The sequence below is a fragment of the Ranitomeya imitator genome, chromosome 9 (assembly GCF_032444005.1).
Source record: "Ranitomeya imitator isolate aRanImi1 chromosome 9, aRanImi1.pri, whole genome shotgun sequence".
NCBI classification, from domain to species: Eukaryota; Metazoa; Chordata; class Amphibia; order Anura; family Dendrobatidae; genus Ranitomeya; species Ranitomeya imitator.
The window spans coordinates 147,358,241-147,379,440 of NC_091290.1; the positions used below are offsets into that span (position 1 = coordinate 147,358,241).

General features: G+C 45.6%; 1 protein-coding gene across 1 annotated transcript; it reads right to left on the bottom strand.

Moving 5' to 3' along the window:
- Nucleotides 1-1,618: 1,618 nt before the first annotated feature.
- Nucleotides 1,619-20,020, bottom strand: LOC138648649 (ankyrin and armadillo repeat-containing protein-like). The gene is made up of 11 exons (XM_069738436.1): nt 19,957-20,020; nt 18,161-19,222; nt 16,718-16,896; nt 15,646-15,864; nt 11,368-11,457; nt 8,929-9,066; nt 7,568-7,812; nt 6,648-6,804; nt 5,016-5,163; nt 3,472-3,542; nt 1,619-1,701 (listed from the first exon to the last, which is right to left on the bottom strand). The coding sequence occupies exons 1-11, from the start codon at nt 20,016-20,018 to the stop codon at nt 1,619-1,621; spliced, it is 2,454 nt and encodes an 817-aa protein (XP_069594537.1). The 5' UTR covers nt 20,019-20,020.
- Nucleotides 20,021-21,200: the final 1,180 nt, after the last annotated feature.

The following is a 21,200-nucleotide window of genomic DNA, read 5'->3' on the forward strand; positions in this document are numbered from 1 at the left end:
TGGTACTGTGCAGTGTATATATACAGGACAGGAGGAGTGGTACTGTGCAGTGTATATATACAGGACAGGAGGAGTGGTACTGTGCAGTGTATATATACAGGAGGAGTGGTGCTGTGCAATATATATATACAGGAGGAGTGGTGCTGTGCAGTGTATATATACAGGAGGAGTGGTACTGTGCAGTGTATATATACAGGAGGAGTGGTACTGTGCAGTGTATATATACAGGAGGAGTGGTACTGTGAAGAGTATATATACAGGAGGAGCGGTACTGTGCAGTGTATATATACAGGAGGAGTGGTACTGTGCAGTGTATATATACAGGACAGGAGGAGTGGTACTGTGCAGTGTATATATACAGGACAGGAGGAGCGGTACTGTGCAGTGTATATATACAGGACAGGAGGAGTGGTACTGTGCAGTGTATATATACAGGAGGACTGGTACTGTGCAGTGTATATATACAGGACAGGAGGAGTGGTACTGTGCAGTGTATATATACAGGAGGACTGGTACTGTGCAGTGTATATATACAGGACAGGAGGAGTGGTACTGTGCAGTGTATATATACAGGAGGAGTGGTACTGTGCAGTGTATATATACAGGAGGACTGGTACTGTGCAGTGTATATATACAGGAGGAGTGGTGCTGTGCAATATATATATACAGGAGGAGTGGTGCTGTGCAGTGTATATATACAGGAGGAGTGGTACTGTGCAGTGTATATATACAGGAGGAGTGGTACTGTGAAGAGTATATATACAGGAGGAGCGGCACTGTGCAGTGTATATATACAGGACAGGAGGAGTGGTACTGTGCAGTGTATATATACAGGACAGGAGGAGTGGTACTGTGCAGTGTATATATACAGGACAGGAGGAGTGGTACTGTGCAGTGTATATATACAGGATAGGAGGAGTGGTACTGTGCAGTGTATATATACAGGACAGGAGGAGTGGTACTGTGCAGTGTATATATACAGGACAGGAGAGGTGGTACTGTGCAGTGTATATATACAGGACAGGAGGAGTGGTACTGTGCAGTGTATATATACAGGACAGGAGGAGTGGTACTGTGCAGTGTATATATACAGGATAGGAGGAGTGGTACTGTGCAGTGTATATATACAGGACAGGAGGAGCGGTACTGTGCAGTGTATATATACAGGAGGAGTGGTACTGTGCAGTGTATATATACAGGACAGGAGGAGCGGTACTGTGCAGTGTATATATACAGGAGAGGAGGAGTGGTACTGTGCAGTGTATATATACAGGACAGGAGGAGTGGTACTGTGCAGTGTATATATACAGGACAGGAGGAGTGGTACTGTGCAGTGTATACCGTATATACAGGATAGGAGGAGTGGTACTGTTCAGTGTATATATACAGGACAGGAGGAGTGGTACTGTGCAGTGTATATATACAGGACAGGAGGAGTGGTACTGTGCAGTGTATATATACAGGAGGAGTGGTACTGTGCAGTGTATATATACAGGACAGGAGGAGCGGTACTGTGCAGTGTATATATACAGGACAGGAGGAGCGGTACTGTGCAGTGTATATATTCATACATATATGCAATTTTTGTGTGTAATAAGTGAAAACTATATGGATCTTCTTAAACAGATAAGCAATTATTCTTCCTCTTGACATCACTTTGGCAATTTGAGAAATCGTCATCTTGGGGAGCGATCATCTGATCTGAAAGTAAAGGAATGAACAATCCTTATGAAATATGTATTGCTCACAGGGCAGACGTATCACTCTGCACCTTTGTCAATGGCTTTAACAGACACCTATGTAAGCACAGCATGAAGAAAAGTAGCAGCCGACAGCACTTCACTATAAGGATGCACGTTCCAAGTCCAATGAACCCAATTGGAGAATAAACAGTCAAAAAACAAAAAAAAGGTGCAGCATCCAGTCCAGGTGAAAAAGAGAAAAAAAAAAAAATCTTTATTCCGCTATGATACAACGTTGCGACCAGAGTTGGTCTTCATCAAGTATACACAGTAATGGCAGCCTTATATAGTGTGTAGACGCATACACACCAGTCACCAACAAGGAACTAGCCACTTATGTTTTATACAAAACACAAATATAAAGTCTCATATAATCAGTACATATACCATAAACATCTCGTGTGACAGACAATAAAATAAAGTAATATCAATAATAAACAAATAATATTGCACACTATCCGGCCCGTTGTGTTGTCAAACCAATCTCTGCTGAGCATCCTAGTGGTCAAGTAGACCACGGACCAGTCCAATCTTGTGACACATAATAATCATAGAAAACAACGCCATCGACCAATGATTGTGTTCAAGTAGTATTGGCGCCAAAATCGCAATGCTTGCAAGCCAATCATACGTACAGTACTTACACCGCCATGGACATCCCGAGCCGAGGTATCGCATGCTGTCTCACCGCCGGCAAACAAGCACTCGCATGCCCTATTTTGTCTTATAAACGTGGCCATAACTTAAGGGATAAAGTTGTTAAATCGGATGTTGGCACCTGTCAAGTTTCCATACAAAGAAAGCTATGTCCTCCCAAACAGGGAAATTTTCCTTGCCTCGATTGTGCATGCCGTGGGAACATGCTGAAGGGCGATTTCTTGTATCACCCAAACACTGGGAAGACATTTTCTATAGAGGATACACTTGTACTTGAAGTTTTGTTATTTACATGACTGTATGCCCTTGTGGGCTGGTGTATGTGGGTGAGATTTCTATGGAGGGCAAGGCGAGCATTAGCAAACATAAAAGTACTACTAGAACTAAATGACTTGATTTACCAGTCCCTATACATTTCAGTGAATGGAGACATTCGGTAAACCAACTTAGGTTTGGAGTCATAGATAGTGTCCCTGTACAGAGGAGAGGGGTAGGGGGATAGAATAAAAATCCTAAAGAGAAAAGAGAGGAGATGGATTTCCACACTGGCTACATTACAACCCAGGGGTCTTAATGCTGATGATAACTTACAGATATGTGTAACCGGATCCCCCAAATGGCGTCTCATTGGTGTATTGTTTTTTATTTTTTTACGTTTTTCTCACTAATGTTTTTCTTTTTTTCTGTATTCTTTATATACGGGAATTGATATCCGGGGACGGCCTGAGGATATGGGGTCTGGGAGTCCTGAAGATGGATTTCAGGGATTATAGTATTACGTCCAAGTTTGGATTTGTCTACTATTCCCCATGGCCTCTGTTTGTCCCTTGATTGTCATTTGTACTGATTATATGGATTATGTGAGACTTTATATTTGTGTTTTGCATAAAATGTAAGCAGGCAGTACCTTGTTAGTGATTGGCGTGCATGTGTCTACACACTATATAAGGCTGCCATTTTTGATATGGACAAACACTGGTCGAAACGTTGCATCATGGCGGAATAAAGATTTTTTTCTCTTTTTCACCTGGACTGGATGCTGCTCCTTTTTTGACCTATGTAAGCACAGTACCTGCAGAGCTCTCGATAGCTCTTCTGTCCATTGTCTGTCTGCCAGAGGATGTCACAAATGCCGCCGTCCTCCTAAGACATGATCAATTAGATTACAATATTTCTACCACAATCTGCCATGTGATTCTGAGGTAAAGGGGTTGGTAAAATCTGCCATTCGGGAATCTGGATAACATCCTCCATGGAACTTGTCATGGTGGTCAATAGAGTGGGTCCCACAATATAAAACAATCTGAACTGACGCTTATTAACCACTGAACAGCATGGAATTATTGACAATGACAGGAAAGCGTGTACCGGATGGGGGGCAGCGTCAGCTCTCTGATGTGTCTCCATCTCTCCAGGAAACTTTCCGACCATCTTCTCTTCTTGTTATAGTGTACTAGGACCTTCATAAGCTCCGGTTCTCTTCTACATCTGGTACCAAACCCAAAAATATATATAGTCAGTGACAGAGAGATATCCATGTACACAGCTACGGAGGGGACTGTGAGCAAGTGAGACAATATTTATAATAGGGTGACAGATACAAGCTGCACTGTTGATTTGGAAACATCAAGCAACTATATGGGTTAAAATGGTTATAAAAGACAGGGAGTGGTTAGCTCAGCCTCAGATGATGCTGGGAAAGTGATTATTGTGTCCTGAAAAATATTTAGAATTGAGAGTCCTCAGTGGTTGATACCTTTTAATGGCTAACTGAAAAGATGGTAACAAATGGCTAACACAGTACCAAGATATATTTATTTCCTGTATTGTGTCCTGGACATCCAAGAGTAAGGTGCATGCGATAGAGTCTCATGACAGACTGAAATCACACCAGTTCTTCCTGAGAAGCGATTGCTGCAATCATAGAAGCAGTCAGGACAGTCTCAAGATGGAAGTGAGAGAGCTACAGCACCGGACTCATACCCCGTCCCTCACTTCACTGCATGAGCAAGTACAGTTCTGCTTAAGTTAAGACACTGTGTGTGAAGAGACTTTCATACATGTTGATGAAGCATTTCATGAAGAGAAATGATTCTATGTGATGAAAAGAAGCTTGAATAAATTCCCTGTGATAAACTTAAGCTCAGAACTGTGTGATAGCTGTGTGCCTGTAAAACGTTACCTCCCATCTACTGTAAAGAATTATAACTAACGGTCTCCTTGAGTAAGATTTCCCCAGGATTCCAACAAGAACTCATGTTTCCTATGTATCACTCTCATATACTGAGTGGGGTGCATGCATCAATAGTTAAGCACCAATCCTGGCTATCGACCCTTCTAAAATACGCAGGCAATCAACGGATGAGAGAGCAAAATCATTGGATGCAATGATTTTCAATTAAACCCAAAAATCATCGTTCTCGGCTGCACATCTTCATGTGTAAGACCATGTAATAATGTATGCCCTGAACAACAGTCACTCTGAGTTTATGGTCGTTTGCTTGTGAAATCAGCCCATGAAATGATCAACTCACAAATAGACAAACTCGGCATTACTCTGGAATAAACAACCATTCTGATCAGTTAGTTGTAAATACCCAATATCTCATGTGTTACCTCTGTAGTAGCTGCCTCTCAGCCAGCGGATTGAAGCTTAGGAAAGACAAAGCAATGGAGGCCGAACCTTTCACTTGCTGCGATGGGATGGACAGGAGTGGACACAACAAATTCACAATATCAATGGAAACCAATGCCGCAGAAAGGCCTAAGAGCAAAAGATAACAAGGAGATCAGGATGCCACTGCCTCTAACAGAGGTCAGAACGCTGCCGTCACTGCCTCCAACAGGGGTCAGGACAATGCTGCCGCCGCCTCGAACAGGGATCACGACAATGCTGCCACCGCCTCGAGCCTAGGTCAGGACAATGCTGCCGCCGCCTCGAGCAGGGATCAGGACGATGCCGTCACCTCCAACAGGGGTCAGGACAATGCTGCCACCGCCTCGAGCAGGGATCATGACAATGCTGCCACTGTCTCGAGCAGGGATCAGGACAATGCTGCCGCCGCCTCGAGCAGGGATCAGGACAATGCCGTCACCTCCAACAGGGGTCAGGACAATGCTGCCACCACCTCGAGCAGGGATCAGAACAATGCTGCCGTTGCCTCGAGCAGGGATCAGAACAATGCCGCCGCCTCCAACAGGGGTCAGGACAATGTCGCCACCTCCAACAGGGGTCAGGACAATGCCGCCGCCTCCAACAGGGGTCAAAACAATGCTGCTGCCTTCAACAGGAGTCAGGACAATGCTGCTGCCTTCAACAGGAGACAGGACAATGCCGCTGCCTTCAACAGGGGGCAGGACAATGCCGCTGCCTTCAACAGGGATCAGGACAATGCTGCCTACAATAGCCGTCAGGACACAGTTGCTTACAACAGCAGTCACGATGCTGCCGCCTACAACAGGGGTCAAGCCTCTGCCGCCTACAACAGAGGTCAGAACATTGTTGCTTACAACAGGCGTCAGGACATTGCCATCTATAACAGGGCTAAGGACACCGCCGCCTACAACGGGAGTCAGGACACCGCTGCTTACAACAGGGGTCAGGACGCTTCCGCCTACAACGGGAGTCAGGACACCACTGCTTACAACAGGGGTCAGGACGCTTCCGCCTACAACGGGAGTCAGGACACCACTGCCTACAACAGAAGTCAGGACGCTTCCGCCTACAACGGGAGTCAGGACACCACTGCCTACAACAGAAGTCAGGACGCTGCCACCTAAAACAGGCTTCTTTACTGCAGTCTAATTTGTGCATGAAAATGCAGTTGTTAACCCATAATGCACAGTGCTGTCCATGCAAGTCTTCTGAGCACATGTGATGTATATGGCGGCTTAGACGTTGAGCCGGTTCCATGTGAAGTGAGGGCTGTAGAGCTATACAGCTGACACCTTCTGAAAGTTATCCTCAATCCATGCAGATCAATATATACTGACCACAAACTTCCCCTAATAACAGCACTCTATGGCAAAATTATTCCTGCCCCTAGAGGAGAAATGAACTCACATTAACCCTTGATGTGTTGGGTTAAGCTCTAATGCATGTAAAGGCTGGATGCAGGCCCATGAAGCTAACCTAGACTGAGGCCCCTCATCTGAGGCCTGAAGCAAATGCATTAGTGCAGACATAAACCCATTAAAGGGCAGAAATTCACGGATACAAATATATAGATATAAGGAGGAGTGTTTTACCTGCCCGAGTATGGGATAATCTGGCTAGACAGTCCACAGCCAAAGCCAGGGTGTCATAAGAGCCTGGGGTCTCTAGTAACTCTACTAGTGTCTGTATACCAACAGCACACGTGTATGATGGATCCTTATCAGGGATGATGGGCGCCAATACCACCAACTGCAAGAGGAGAAAAAGAAAATCAATGAGAACATTAAAGCAGAATCACACAGCTCCAGCAACTTAAAGGAGATGACCGACGATGGCTCAGGGAATATATTTTAGGTGATTTCTTTAATTTCTACATAGTTATAGGTCATACATAGGCCCCTCTGCCATAGCGTGATGAAGATTGGGACAGCCCTAGTCCAGATTTCGTATTGGGGCCTAGGAGTGTTGGGTTTTGCCTTATGTCTGTATTTTGAAAGTTTTTAGTTAATATTTATCACTACTAATCTGGAAAGACTGGTTGACTTTAAAAACCCTTTAAGAATGTAGGTTTATTGGGAATTGGGTTAATTAAAATATGTGCATATTAATATAAAACACAACACTTGACCAACCCGGGAACGGGGTGCAGGTGATCCACCCAGGAACAGGACTGGGATGACCAACCCGGGAATAGGGCGTAGGGTCACCTACGTTCCCGGGTTGGTCATCTGAATCTCGTTCCCAGGTGTTTTTGGACGGGTCACCTGTGCCCTGTTCATAGTTGGGTCACCTGCACCCTGTCCATGAGTGGGTTATGCCCGAATGATCTCGCAGCAATGTTTTTGCGCAGAGGTGGTAACAATTGTGCATCGATTTAGTATTATGTACAGTCGCGGGTGTTTTTGTCCATTTGTTGTTGATGTTGTCTCCTGCACTGCACGGTTTTGCTAGTGAATAATATCATTGCACTGATTCCATCGGGTGCAGACTGATACGGCATGTCATAATATACCTGAAACGCTGCCATCGCCCTGTGATTCTGATCGGCTGACTCTAGGAATAGGGCAAAGTCGCTCCACATCAATCTTCCATTCTGGGTAATCTCCCTTTGTTGGTTTGTACTGTTAAAAGCAAAAGTGGCTAAAGCCTCTCCGGCTGTCAGGCGGACGGCTTCCTCCGATGAGCGCAACAGGAGGAGGACGTGAGAGTAACTGAAGCCTGAGCCTTTCCCAATCAGCTCCAGATTCTCACTGTGACCTGCGAAAATAATAGGAGACCTGAGAGGTTTACGGCGTAACAGAGAACTTGCATGAAAAAAAATTAAATTGCAGGAGTGAGGCTGTCACGTGTATGAAGGCTTCCTACACCTGATACATATATTTTCTAACTCTAGACACAGTCAACATTTTTATTTTGGTTTCTTGTGTTCTTAACCACTGAGTTGGTCGGTGTGTTTAGAAGTCATGGGGTTCACATTAGACATAAAAAAAATCAGAGGCTTGTGGTCACTTGCTTCATTGCCCTGGAAACTATTAACTAACCGGTCATGCTCTGGAGCAGCGCTCCTCATAGTAACCAGAGCCAGGATCAGGTAAATATTACACGAGCGTTAGAAATGGCTGCTTTTCCCAAACTGTTGAGAATGACACTGCGATGATAACTGGTGGATAGTTGGGGCAGGAGCAAATCAGTCTCATGGGTGTCAGGGCTATGGTGGATCTCAGCATCGACGAAAAGAGCATTTGCCAAGTGAGTCTACAATCAGCGGCCTTCACCTCCCGACTTCTCTTATCATGGTTTAATTTAGGAACGGACTCTGCTCACTGTCTGGGGCCACTATGTCGGCACTATACAGGACTAGTAAATGGCACCGTATTGGGACAGTATTAATCTCCATCAATTTTAAGGAGAAAAAAAAATTGCAGCGATGGCTTTTACAATCTATACAGGGGCCTTCACACTCGGCTGTTGCTGGACAGGAGGCGGATGAGCAGTTTTACCCTGATGGTCACTAAACTCCTGCAGTTACAAAGAATTATCAGGTGCAATGCAAATATACTGATAGCCCGTGTATACCTCGCCATATCCCCAGTGCATACATCGCCATATCCCTCCCCAGTGCATGCATCGCCATATCCCCAGTGCATGCATCGCCTTATCCCCCCCCTAGTGCATGCATTGCCATATCCCCCCAGGGCATGCATCACCATATCTCCCAGTGCATGCATCGCCATATCCCCGTGTATGCATAGCCATATCCCCCAGTTCATACATCGACATATCCTTCAGCGTATAAATCGCCATATCCCCCAGTGCTTAGGACTAAAGAGACAAATCTGTACGATAAATGAAGAGTGCACCATCCAGACCAACCTAGAGCTGATGCTGCAATGGTAAGTGCCGCCTCCACCTTAATGTGTGCTGACTGAGAGTGCCGCAACAATGCGATCAGGAATTTCAGCCCCCGGGAACTGGCGACAGCGCTCTGGATTTTAACATGAGGAATAAAGCCTAAGAAAGAATAGATAAAAAAATGTGACTCGCCATTGCATAAAAAAAAAGGGATTTTTGTGTACTCACCATAAAATCCCTTTCACCGAGCCACTCATTGGGGGACACAGGACCGTAGGTGTACGCTGCTGCCACTAGGCTAGGAAGCTGACACTAAGTAAATACAAAAAGGGGTAGCTGCTCCTTTGCAGTATACACCACCCACTGGCTCCGGATAGAACAAGTTCAGTGACCAAGCAGGAGATTAACAAAAATTAACCGTAGGTACATGTCAAAACTATAACACTCATCATAGGCAACAGGCCAAAAAGGGTGGGTGCTTTGTCGCCCAATGAGTGGCTCGGAGAAAAGGATTTTACAGTGAGTACACAAAAATCCGTATTTCTCCATCACCACATTAGGGGACACAGGACCGTGGGATGTCCCAATGCAGTCCCTGGGTGGAAAATACTGTAACATCATAACAGAGTAAACTCACGGTGCCTGCTGTCTAAAGGTGCGCTACCGCTGCCTGCAAAATTCATCTACCCAGGCTCGCATCTGCAGATGCCCGAGTATGGACATTATAATGCTTTGAGAAAGTATGCAGGCTAGACCAGGTTGCAGCTTTGCAAACCTGCTCTGCAGACGCTTGATGCTGAATGGCCCATAAAGCACCCATCGACCGAATGGAGTGTACCTCTGACGCGGTAAGCTTCTTAAATAGCCAAAAGAATCCATCTGGCTATTGTCGACTTTGAAGCTGCCGATCCCTTCCGGTGTCCCGCCAGGAGCATGAACAGGGCATCCGTCTGGCGAAAGGATGCCGTCCTAGACACGTGCCTTTTGAGAGCCATCACAAGATCCATGGAGTGAAGAGCCTTCTCCACGTGGTGCGCAGGGGCAGGACAAAACGAAGGAAGCACAATATCCTCGTTAAGGTGGAAGGAAGAAACCACCTTTGGAAGAAAGGGAGGGGACGGCCTGAGGACTTTGTCTCAGTGGAATGTGAGAAAAAGAGCTCGACAGGAAAGAGCAGCCAACTCCGAGACTCTTCTGATCTAAGTAATCGCCACAAGACAGGCTACCTTCCATGAGAGGAGAGATGTCCTGCAACGGCTCAAAGGGAGATTCCTGCAGGACACCTAGGACCAGATTAAGATGCCAAGCCTCTAGAGGTGCTCTCTAGGGAGGTACCTGAAAGAACGTTCTCACCTGGGGTTTGGATGCAATCTTAAGCTGGAAAAGGACGGACAAGGCCGAGACCTGCCCCTTGAGGGAGCTCGGCGAAGTGACTCGATGGCCTGGAAAAAGGCCCGAGCTCGCGTTCCCGCTTCAGGAGGCTGAGAGGCAAAAAAACGGGTTGGGGGGAGGAAAATTCTATTTTGTATCCGGAGGACACCAGATCTTTGACCCACTCGTCGTGAACGACAGCAAGCCAGATATGGCGAAACAGGAGTAGGCGGCCGCCTACTCTGCTGGTGTCGTCCGGACAGTATTGCGAATAATTTAGTTGAAGATCTTTGGGGTCTGGATCCCCCAGATCTGGACTGCATGGGGCGGCCCTTCCATGAGCGGTTGGGCTTATACGAGGTCTGTGGACTTTTTTCTCTGACAGCGGGACGCCCCGAACTGGTGGACCTGGCTATAGAGGACCACCCGTAATTGCTGCAAAAGGACCGAAAACGAGACTGCAGCTGTCGGCGGATCGGTCGCCTAATTCTCTGCTGGGGAAGTGATTTACCCTTCCTGCCTGTAGCATCCAATATCAGTTGGCCCAGCTTTTCACCGAATAAGCGACCACTGAGATAGGGAAGGGACAATAAGGCCTTTTTACATGCAGAGTCCGCTCGCCAGTTTCTCAGGCATAGCGCCCTTCTAAATCGCTACTGCGTTTGAAGCTGTAAGTGCAAAGCAATTAGCCGCGTCCAGGGAAGCATTTACGAAATAATCACCAGCCAAAGAAATTTGATTGGCCAACTCCGCTATCTCGGAGGGGAGATCACTCTTCTGTATGTCCTTATGCAGGGAATCTGCCCAGTAAATCACGGCTTTGGCTACCCAGGTAGCTGCAAAGGAGGGAAAAAGTGCTGAGCCTGATGCCTCAAAAACCGAACGGGCGAGGCTGTCAATCAGGTGATCTGTGGGATCTTTAATGGAGGATCTGTCCGGCAGGGACAGAAGAGTCTTAGAGGACAAACAGGATGGATCCACTGGAGGGTATTCTGTCCATTGTTTGGGGAGGTCAGGAGGACATTGCGTTATCCGTGAGGGAAGTAGAAAGCTTTTTGTCGACCTGCAGTGACTGGTTGACGGCCTCACTGAGACTATCCACAGTAGCCTGATAATCTGGCGACTCTAGATCAAGGGGCCCATCAGACTCAAAATCAGAGTCATGATCGCTATAGGCGCCTGGAGAGGGAGAGCGAGAAGTGGAGCTAACGGATGCCGGGGCACCAGAGGGCCTGGGGGACACGAGCTATTTAGTCGCTTCCTAGATGCCTGTTTGTGTCTTAAATGAGAATGGCCCCTGCAGGCCGGTGGTTCCCCTGATGTAGGGGAATCCTCTGAGACAGACAGATCAGTGGTTCTGCTCCTGGAGGGATCCTGATTGGACTCAATCACCTTAGTTAAAGAAGCCATAGCTTGCGATAGTGACAAGGCCCACTCAGGGGGAAGGGTCACCGTGGGTTCGATCACGGTGGGGGGGCTCCTGAGCGCATTTAGGGTCACAAGCATGACTGTGCGGAGCAGTATGCCCACTTGGTAGCGCAGCCTGACAAGTGCAATTAGTGAAAAACACTATGTGCTTTAGATGACGTTTGATACCGTGCCGCACAAGAGGTTGGTACACAAAATGAGAATGCTTGGTCTGGGGGAAAATGTGTGTAAATGGGTTAGTAACTGGCTTAGTGATAGAAAGCAGAGGGTGGTTATAAATGGTATAGTCTCTAACTGGGTCGCTGTGACCAGTGGGGTACCGCAGGGGTCAGTATTGGGACCTGTTCTCTTCAACATATTCATTAATGATCTGGTAGAAGGTTTACACAGTAAAATATCGATATTTGCAGATGATACAAAACTATGTAAAGCAGTTAATACAAGAGAAGATAGTATTCTGCTACAGATGGATCTGGATAAGTTGGAAACTTGGGCTGAAAGGTGGCAGATGAGGTTTAACAATGATAAATGTAAGGTTATACACATGGGAAGAAGGAATCAATATCACCATTACACACTGAACGGGAAACCACTGGGTAAATCTGACAGGGAGAAGGACTTGGGGATCCTAGTTAATGATAAACTTACCTGGAGCAGCCAGTGTCAGGCAGCAGCTGCCAAGGCAAACAAGATCATGGGGTGCATTAAAAGAGGTCTGGATACACATGATGAGAGCATTATACTGCCTCTATACAAATGCCTAGTTAGACCGCACATGGAGTACTGTGTCCAGTTTTGGGCACCGGTGCTCAGGAAGGATATAATGGAACTAGAGAGAGTACAAAGGAGGGCAACAAAATTAATAAAGGGGATGGGAGAACTACAATACCCAGATAGATTAGCGAAATTAGGATTATTTAGTCTAGAAAAAAGACGACTGAGGGGCGATCTAATAACCATGTATAAGTATATAAGGGGACAATACAAATATCTCGCTGAGGATCTGTTTATACCAAGGAAGGTGACGGGCACAAGGGGGCATTCTTTGCGTCTGGAGGAGAGAAGGTTTTTCCACCAACATAGAAGAGGATTCTTTACTGTTAGGGCAGTGAGAATCTGGAATTGCTTGCCTGAGGAGGTGGTGATGGCGAACTCAGTCGAGGGGTTCAAGAGAGGCCTGGATGTCTTCCTGGAGCAGAACAATATTGTATCATACAATTATTAGGTTCTGTAGAAGGACATAGATCTGGGGATTTATTATGATGGAACATAGGCTGAACTGGATGGACAAATGTCTTTTTTCGGCCTTACTAACTATGTTACTATGTTACATGCGGTATCCCTGTTAACCCCCAAAATACTGCAGGGAAGGCTAAGTGTGGCTGAAAAGTCAGCAGAGCACCTTGTGCTGTAAAGTCAGCGTAGCACTTTGTGTGCTGCTGTAAGGGAGGCAGAGCACTTTGTGCGGCTGAGAAAAGGGGACCTGCGGGCGGGCAGTGTGGCAGAGCACTTACCCAGGTCCTGTGCCCCTGCTTCCCCAGCGGTCTTGTAGTGGCAGTGCGGTGTTTCTTTGTCCTTAGGGGAGCTGAAGATGGCCGCCAAGATTAGGAAGGGCGCTTCTCGCAATGTACGAGAAGCGCCGGGCCGGTGGTTGGGACCTCGGGCGTGAGTCGCGCTGTGGGCGGAGTTTTCGGCCTGCGGCCTAGTCGAGGCCGAAGCTGGGGACTAAATTAGCAGTGCCCAGCCGAGGAGAACTGGCCAGGCCAGTGACGCCGAAACTCACCCGAAGCCTATGAGGATCGAGGAGCAGAGCTGCAGCTCTGATGGAAGTCAGTAATGCAAGGAGGACAGTGCAGGAACCCTCGATCCACCATTCCCATTTGGGGGAGGTGGAGCGGGACCGTCCAGCTCCAAGCAGCACCACTGCTCATTCAGTGGTGGTGCTAAGGGAGCAGCCGGACGCCATGGGGAGCCTCTGTGTATTCTAAGGGTTCGCTCCCCTAGGATTTCACAGGGCTGTGTCCGGCTGTGGCCTGGCTCAGAAGGGGGAGGCGATACTCCGTGTCCTGTCTGTTGCGGGAGAGGGGAGATCGGCGCCCTGAAAGAAACCGTCACCCCTAAAATAGCTCAGGCCTGGCTTCCCACGTCGCAGGAGAGGGTACGAGGAGGCGACACTCGCCGTGCTCGCCTGTTGATGTTTGGGGAGATCGGCCCCTTGAAAGGGTCCCTCGCCCCAGTCTTTCTCTTGCGCAAAAAGGTATAAAAAATATAAAAATAAAGTATGGTCTGAATAGCAGACCCAGTGTGCCTCCTACGGACACTAAGCATGAACTGGTTCTATCCGGAGCCAGTGGGTGGTGTATACTGCAGCGAAGGAGCTAACCCTTTTTGTATTTACTCAGTGTCAGCCTCCTAGTGGCAGCAGCAAACATCCACGGTCCTGTGTCCCCCAATGTGGCGATGGACAAATGGGATTTTGTACTCTCTCATTGAATACATTGGGGGAAACACAGGATCACTGGTATACATCCCCAAGGGAAGCGGAGTCTGCAGGGGGGAGAAATGGTCCCATCTTCGGTGTCTCTGTCCTGAAAGTGATCCGAGGAACAGCTCTGGAGAACAATCCTATGTCTACAGGAAAGTTGGGTAAGCCATTCAGGTTCTGCGCAGACCGACTAAGAAAAGCATACATTGTTGGCCAAGCTGAGAACCGACATTAGATTGGGAAAAGATGGCCAGGTTACTTATGGTGTGGGTGAAAGATCTGATCCATTCAGAAGGTTCTGAGGGGTATCTGAAAGGTCCGGAGGAGCATGGTTGACAGCATGCTAAGCATTTGGTACAGCGTGAACAAATTAAAGAAATGAGCAAGAGGTTGAAGATAGAAAGGACCAAAGACTGGAAACAGGGGCCACAAAGTTTCCGAGGGATACCCAAATGCCTGGACCGTTGTAACTGTACCTGAGGTAATAGCCCTGGGTGAGTGTTGTATATTAGACACAGCGGGATAAATCCACCCTTACAAAAAAAAAAACAACAACATGGAGGACGAGGGAGCCCCAGGGTGGAAAGAGGAATGGGACATGAGGAGGAAAGGGGGAGTGGAAGACGGGGATAAGATGATGCTCACATCTTCAAGCGCTCAGGGGTCACTCCTTCGATGGCCTCTCACAATTGTGGGGACTTCAGCATTTCACTACGGCAGGTGACCAGCAGAGACATGGTGTCCGCAAGGATGTACACTACTGTGGAGCGCATGGGGTATCCTCCTTGAGGTAAAGACATGGAGGGGGGATATCAGATCCACCTACCTATGGAAACTAGGCTAAAAATCAGTTGCCTAGACTCTGAGGAGAGGGTATAGCTAAAAAAAAAGTTCCACCTAGTGGCAAGCATCCAAGGTTCAGGGCGTAAACCCCTGGTCCCGCACCCCCCACTCTTACAAACAAGAAAACGTCTGTAACCTGAATTTCTGCTGGTTCATGGTGGGTAAACAGCAGATTTCTATTAGGTGTTTGCCTACAAGCTTTATGTTTGGCCACATGTCAGTGAGACATGCTGCAAGCCTGACAGATGCTGTTGACTTTCCAGAATGACCGTTTCCACCGAGATCTATCAGGAGCCATTGTTCCTGTGTCCCGGTATAATGGATGAGACCTGGGGGGGGGGGACTGAACACGGCAAGTGCAAATCTAACATGTCAAAGAATATTTCTATCTAGATCTGAGTGTTAATACTGACGTCCAGTTGTGGATCACGCGTGCTTGGGTGAGAACGACATTTTCTTTAGTGTTTTATTGGAGTCTACTTCCAAACACATCTCAGGCTGAATTTGCTACTTTGCTTTCCCTATGCTGTACACTGCAAATCAGCTAAAGCTCTAAAATAAATCAGATTGCCCCTGCATGCCCCAGGCACCTCTGCATGAGGTATACATACCCACACCGAGACAGATGTGCCGCAAAGCTTGTATTGCACCGAGAACGACATCCTCCCTGGGGGATCTCAGGAGGCGCACCAGCTGACGAGCCCCATTAGCAGACATGACTGCATTCCTCAGGTCGTAGGCTCCTTGTATCAAGACCCTCAATCCCCTGGTTCCAATTAGATTTAGGATGTAAGATGGAGAGGAGAGAAATTCTACCAGCAAAGGTATGCCTGGAAAATAAGCAAAAAGGTTTACACTGGAGAGTAAAGTCTCTACCATATGTAGCGCTACTGACTGTGTAATTGCTGGTGGCGCCTGTCATTAGCGCGCTGTGCATTATCCACCATTCAAAGTCAGGACACATAACACCCACTTATCAAGGCCAATATAATAAGATGGAAGTATAGCTTGGAGAGTCTCCCTTAATAAAAAGTATAAAACATAACCTTTAATGGTACCATTTACCTCCAATGGGTTGTTACACGATTGGTCATGCCTAAGAAAGTGTGCTCCTGCCACTGCAGGGTTCATTTACACCCTCTAAGTAATTTTCTATTTTTTGCTCCCCTGATGAATGCCTTCCATTGGGGAGGAAACACGTAGGGAGTTTATCTTGTTTTATATATATATGGTGGGGAATCAGAAGCAGCCTACACTTGGGGACTGTCCTTGTGAGGACAGGAGCAATGCAGGGGCATGACAGGGAATAAGAGAAAAACCTCCACCCCATACATATATTCATTGCTCCTGTTGCCCGTGATCCTGCTATGAACACAATTCTACGAATGGGTAAGACCAAACCATTTTTTAAGGAGCACTGGTTGAGTACCAGCACTTTATGTATGTGTATATTGTAATTGTGTGTCCCGTTTTCTTATGTTGTGTCCGGAGTCAAGAATTTTTAACATTGAACAATTAAAGGTTTTGTTTTATACTTTTTGTTAAGGGAGACTCTCCAAGCAATACTTCCTACTAGCTCTGAGGGTATTTGAAAGTGAAGTTTAAAACAAAACCACTCTAGCTGGTTTTCAAAATAATAAAATAAATACAGGATCCAAAAGTAAGAAGGTCACAGATACCGACCTATCCTGGCCGCAACCATTCTCCGAGTCTCTGTATCCTGTCCTGACAGGGACCACAGGGTCTTGGCAATGGCCTCCTGTGTGAATTGAGACTTGCTCCTTCTTAGTAGATGTACGAGGGGAGAGAAATTGTTAGATTCAATGACTTTCTTCTGTGCCTGAGGATTCTCTTCTACAAGCCTGGAGAAAAACCATCAACATCCAAGCACTAGTTACATCATCTCTCTATAGAACAAATAAAGTTTTCTGCATAACTTTATAGCCTTGGATCCCGTTAACAAATCCATGTTCCAGGTTGTTTTTTTGTTTTTTTGTCACGTGTACCCACTATGGCCTTTTTAGATGCCATCCGTGACATATTTGCTTCCAACATGGACTTGTAAATTCGGCCTTGTGTAATGATAAGTTCTGCAACTTTTTCTAAACTTTTTCGTCAATTCTTTACCAATTTCAACCCTTTTTACAGTCAGGAAATGGAAGCATTTTAACGAGTTGAAATCTCAGAACAATAGTTTCTGAAAGAATCTGACTTGAGACGCAGCCATGCCACCAGTCCAAGCCGTAATTTTTTTAGGCACTTCTGAAGATAAGAATTTTACATCACCCTTTTTCAATGAAGCCATTTACAGACCATGGACAGGAGACAAGGTTTCTAGATGAGAAAAAAAAAATCAGATCTTCCTTCTAATCTCATATTACCCCCCGCGGATCAGTGAGCCACTGTCAAGCCAGATATCAGTTTGTATTAATGATTAAATTCCTTTATGCATATGGATATGAAAGTCTTACAAATCCAATAAAAGAGAGCCCTGTATGTGACCTGGAATTGGCTTATTTGTGGTTCCAGATGAAGACTTACCAATGGAGCATAAACACCTTGGTAAATACCCTGAGGCGATTCCTGGAGCGAGCCATCCACTGCCATGAATGGTGCACGTATTGTAATGTATTAATATGCCGTTACAAGTGGACAAGAAGAATCCTGTCTGCTCGGAGATTAACTGTTCTTTGAGGTGAAATATCTATCAAGCAGTGACATGACAGACCCATGTAAAGTGTGAGATTACCTTGTTAGCTTCATATTGCATTTCTAACCGAATTCCCCAAAAATTGTATTCAGATCCCAATGGAGCCATGAGTTCAGTTAGGCAAACTGATTCCAAAACTTGCAATTTTGGACTCCACTTGCCTTATTGAATTCAATGGGTCCGCTGGAGACACATCTGAATCCCTATATTGGGGATTCGGAAGGAAGCCACAGATTGAGTTATAAACGGGTAGAGAATTGCGATGTTAACCAGGCCTTATACAACCTACAGATAGTGGTGTACGATATCCCACTAGTTCACGAAATCAAGGGATCACTGCCCCTCCACCCTATGACGCACTTTGCTAATCTTTATTTCATGTAGAATTTCACACACTTCCATGTTCGCTGTATTACCTGTACAGAGTTTTCACTGCTGACATCTGGACATCTCTTTTATGGGATTTTAACATCTGATGGAGACATGAACCAATATTTTCATTAAGGAAAATATCCTGATTGTTCCTGTTTCCTTCAGCGATGCTGCCAATAGCACCACTCCAAACCGTCAGCAAGGCGAGCACTTGACAAACTTTGAAAAGTTTTACCAGAATGCCTAGAAGACCGGCTTCTTTACCAATACTGTCCCTACACATCACTGACCCGGCTGCCATAAGGTCCAAGACCTTTAATGTTGACTTCAGAACATCCTCTTGGTTCTCCTGCTGTAAACTAGAAAGCAGCTTGATGAGCACCGGTATTACAGTCTTCGACACATCTTCTGCAAAGTCTTTATCTGCTACCAGCTCGTATATGCAGCTCATGACCCCAGGAAGGAGCAGTTTATACTCATCGAATATTAGAGATACCAGAATCTTGAAGCCATCCACCTCCAACATCTTTCTTCTCACATTCTTATGCTGCAAGATACACTTAAACAGATTTAAGATTTGCATTTTCACATCCTCTGCAAAATTCTTCTTAAGTAAATCGACCAAGTTAGATACCAGCCCCTCATCTACAAGATGGTTCAAATGACACATCGACTCCTGATCCTCCGATTGGAGAGTCAGCTCTAACATGACCAAACAAGCCCCCTTGACTACATCTTCTGCATTGTGGTCTAGGAGAGCTACTAGTTTTTTATACACATTTAAGTCCATATTATGAAGACTCAAAAATAATTTTATAAGGTCAGCATGATGAAAGAGAGCAGAGATTTCTATCACTCCCTGCCGGCAGGTGTTCACGTAGGAGACATCAGCTCCATGACTGACCAATAACTGGACCATCGGGCGACTTCCACCTGCCACGGCCAAAAGCAAAGGAGTGTTTTGAAGATCATCGTTGGTCTTCTCTTCTAGGTGTTCGTATCCTGAAGATTCAAGGAGACGCTTAGCAAGAAGGAGATGATTTTTGGAGGCTGCATGATGGATTGGAGACCACCCAGAGTCATTCATGGCTGCCATATCAGACAATCTGTAACAAAGCAGAAGATTTGGGACATCACGTCAGTATATAAATGCTACAAAGAGGACGGAAGCACTGGTGGTGTCACATAATATATGGGTAGTGTTGCTACAAGATTCTTCCACTTTAAGAGAATTTAACTAAGTAGAAATAGTTAGGCAACGCACTTGTATTGTGCACAGATCATATAAAAGCCTTGAAGGGAATGGAGAGAAACATATTTCGAAGTTCTCCTGCCTCTGACTCATGACTTTTGCAGAGTTTTGTGCCATCACCTTCCTTGCATTTGCATGGTGTGTGTCATCCGTGTGCAGCATATTGTCAGATGATAAGTGCCTTTCATCTGCAGAGCGACGAAGATGTCCTTCAACCCGATTCTCAGATACAGAGAATATTTCATTTTACTTGTGTGCATACAACTCGTAGCTATATACAGAAACGTCTTTTTGGAGATTGTCAATTATAAAGTCATGTAGCATCTCTACATGTTGCCTGGAAGAATGTTTCCTTAATGCAAAAAAAACAAACTGGTTCGCCAAGTGCAGCGAGCTAATTTTAAGACAGAAGACTATAACTTAAAAGGGCAGTCCAGAAATTTGTAAACTTCTGGACTGTGTAATTTTGAGAGCAGAGCTGACGGCTGGCTCATCCATGGATGATTTAGTGCAGGATATATCCAAAAAGGAGGCAGTACAGATCCTGGACATTGGCCTTCAGCCTTTGTAAGCAGACTGGACTCTTACCTGCGGTCAGCTCCCACAAAGGCCGGTGTGGGTGCAGTTCTGCTTGTTGTGTCCTGGTCCATTCTGTGCGGGATCTGGTAGGGAAGGTCACTTTTCTGAGCCCACGGAACAGTGATTAGAGGGAGTGTCGGAGCCCTCGCTCTGTGTGTACAGGGCTCAGCTGTCATTAATTACACAAGCTCTTAGCAACTTCACATATGCACTCAAGAAAATGCAGATCCAAACTTTGTTCGCAAGAACTTTCTTCTCAGGGAGGTATCACTTAAAGCAATTTTTTTCCTGGCATATTTGCATGACTTTATTTTATTTTTTGGCACCAAGACCAAATTCATAGTAGCAAAATATAAAATGCACTGCCAATAATGCTTTGTTTTGCTTAATTTTTCTGTCCTGTTGGGTTTCTTGAGTCCTTTGCACTCTTGCTAAAGTGCAGCATGTTCTAGAAAAAAAAACACGTATACTTGACAAGATAAAATACGCAATGAAGGACACGTGAAATCCATGGCATAATAGATAAGGGGGTGTGCACACGTTGAGTATTTGCAGCAGATTCTATAGTGTTGGTAGTAAAATACGCACGTTTTGAAGTGGGTTTTTTTTACCATGCATTTTCCATGTGATTTTGTTTTTGCATTTTTATCCTATTTATTTGACTGGGTGAAAATGCTGAAATAATTGACGGTGCAAATAAAAAAAAATAAATAAAAACAAAACATCATTGATGTTTTAAATCTGCAAGGAAAAAAATACGGTAAGCAGCGTATGCATGAGGTTTTAGAAATTGTATTCACTTTGCTGCTACTGAAAACTGCAGTGGTTTTTACCCTTGAAAAATGCAGAGTGTAAACGAGTCTAAAAGTCTAAAAACACAAAATGAGGTCCTAACAAAGTTAAAAGTTAAATGTGTTTTTATTGTGATTAGAATAAGTTTCCTATTATACTTTATTTCCTAAGGCTACTTTCACACTTGCGTTTTCTGCTGTCCGTCGTGGTCCAGCAAAATGATGATTCGACGGCCGTCACAAAAATAGGGAAAAACGTGTGCGATGGATCCAGTGTAATGACGGATGCGTCGCACAGAAATTCTGGGAATTAAATGTCCGGGGACGGGAGAGAGAGAGAGAAAGAGAGAGAGACTTTTTTCCGGAAATGAAAATCCTTCTGGGCATGCACAGACAGAAGAAGGGCTTGATAATTACTCTTTTTAATCGCAAAGCCACCCATCCTTCTCTGTCTATACATTA

Excerpts from the sequence above, each read along its gene's own strand:
- LOC138648649 (XM_069738436.1), bottom strand. The coding sequence starts at position 20,018 with ATGGACCAGGACACAACAAGCAGAACTGCACCCACACCGGCCTTTGTG. Across the intron at positions 15,865-16,717 it reads AATGGTTGCGGCCAGGATAG|GCATACCTTTGCTGGTAGAA; the intron begins GTCGGTATCTGT and ends CTTATTTTCCAG. Across the intron at positions 5,164-6,647 it reads ATTATCCCATACTCGGGCAG|GCCTTTCTGCGGCATTGGTT; the intron begins GTAAAACACTCC and ends TTTTGCTCTTAG.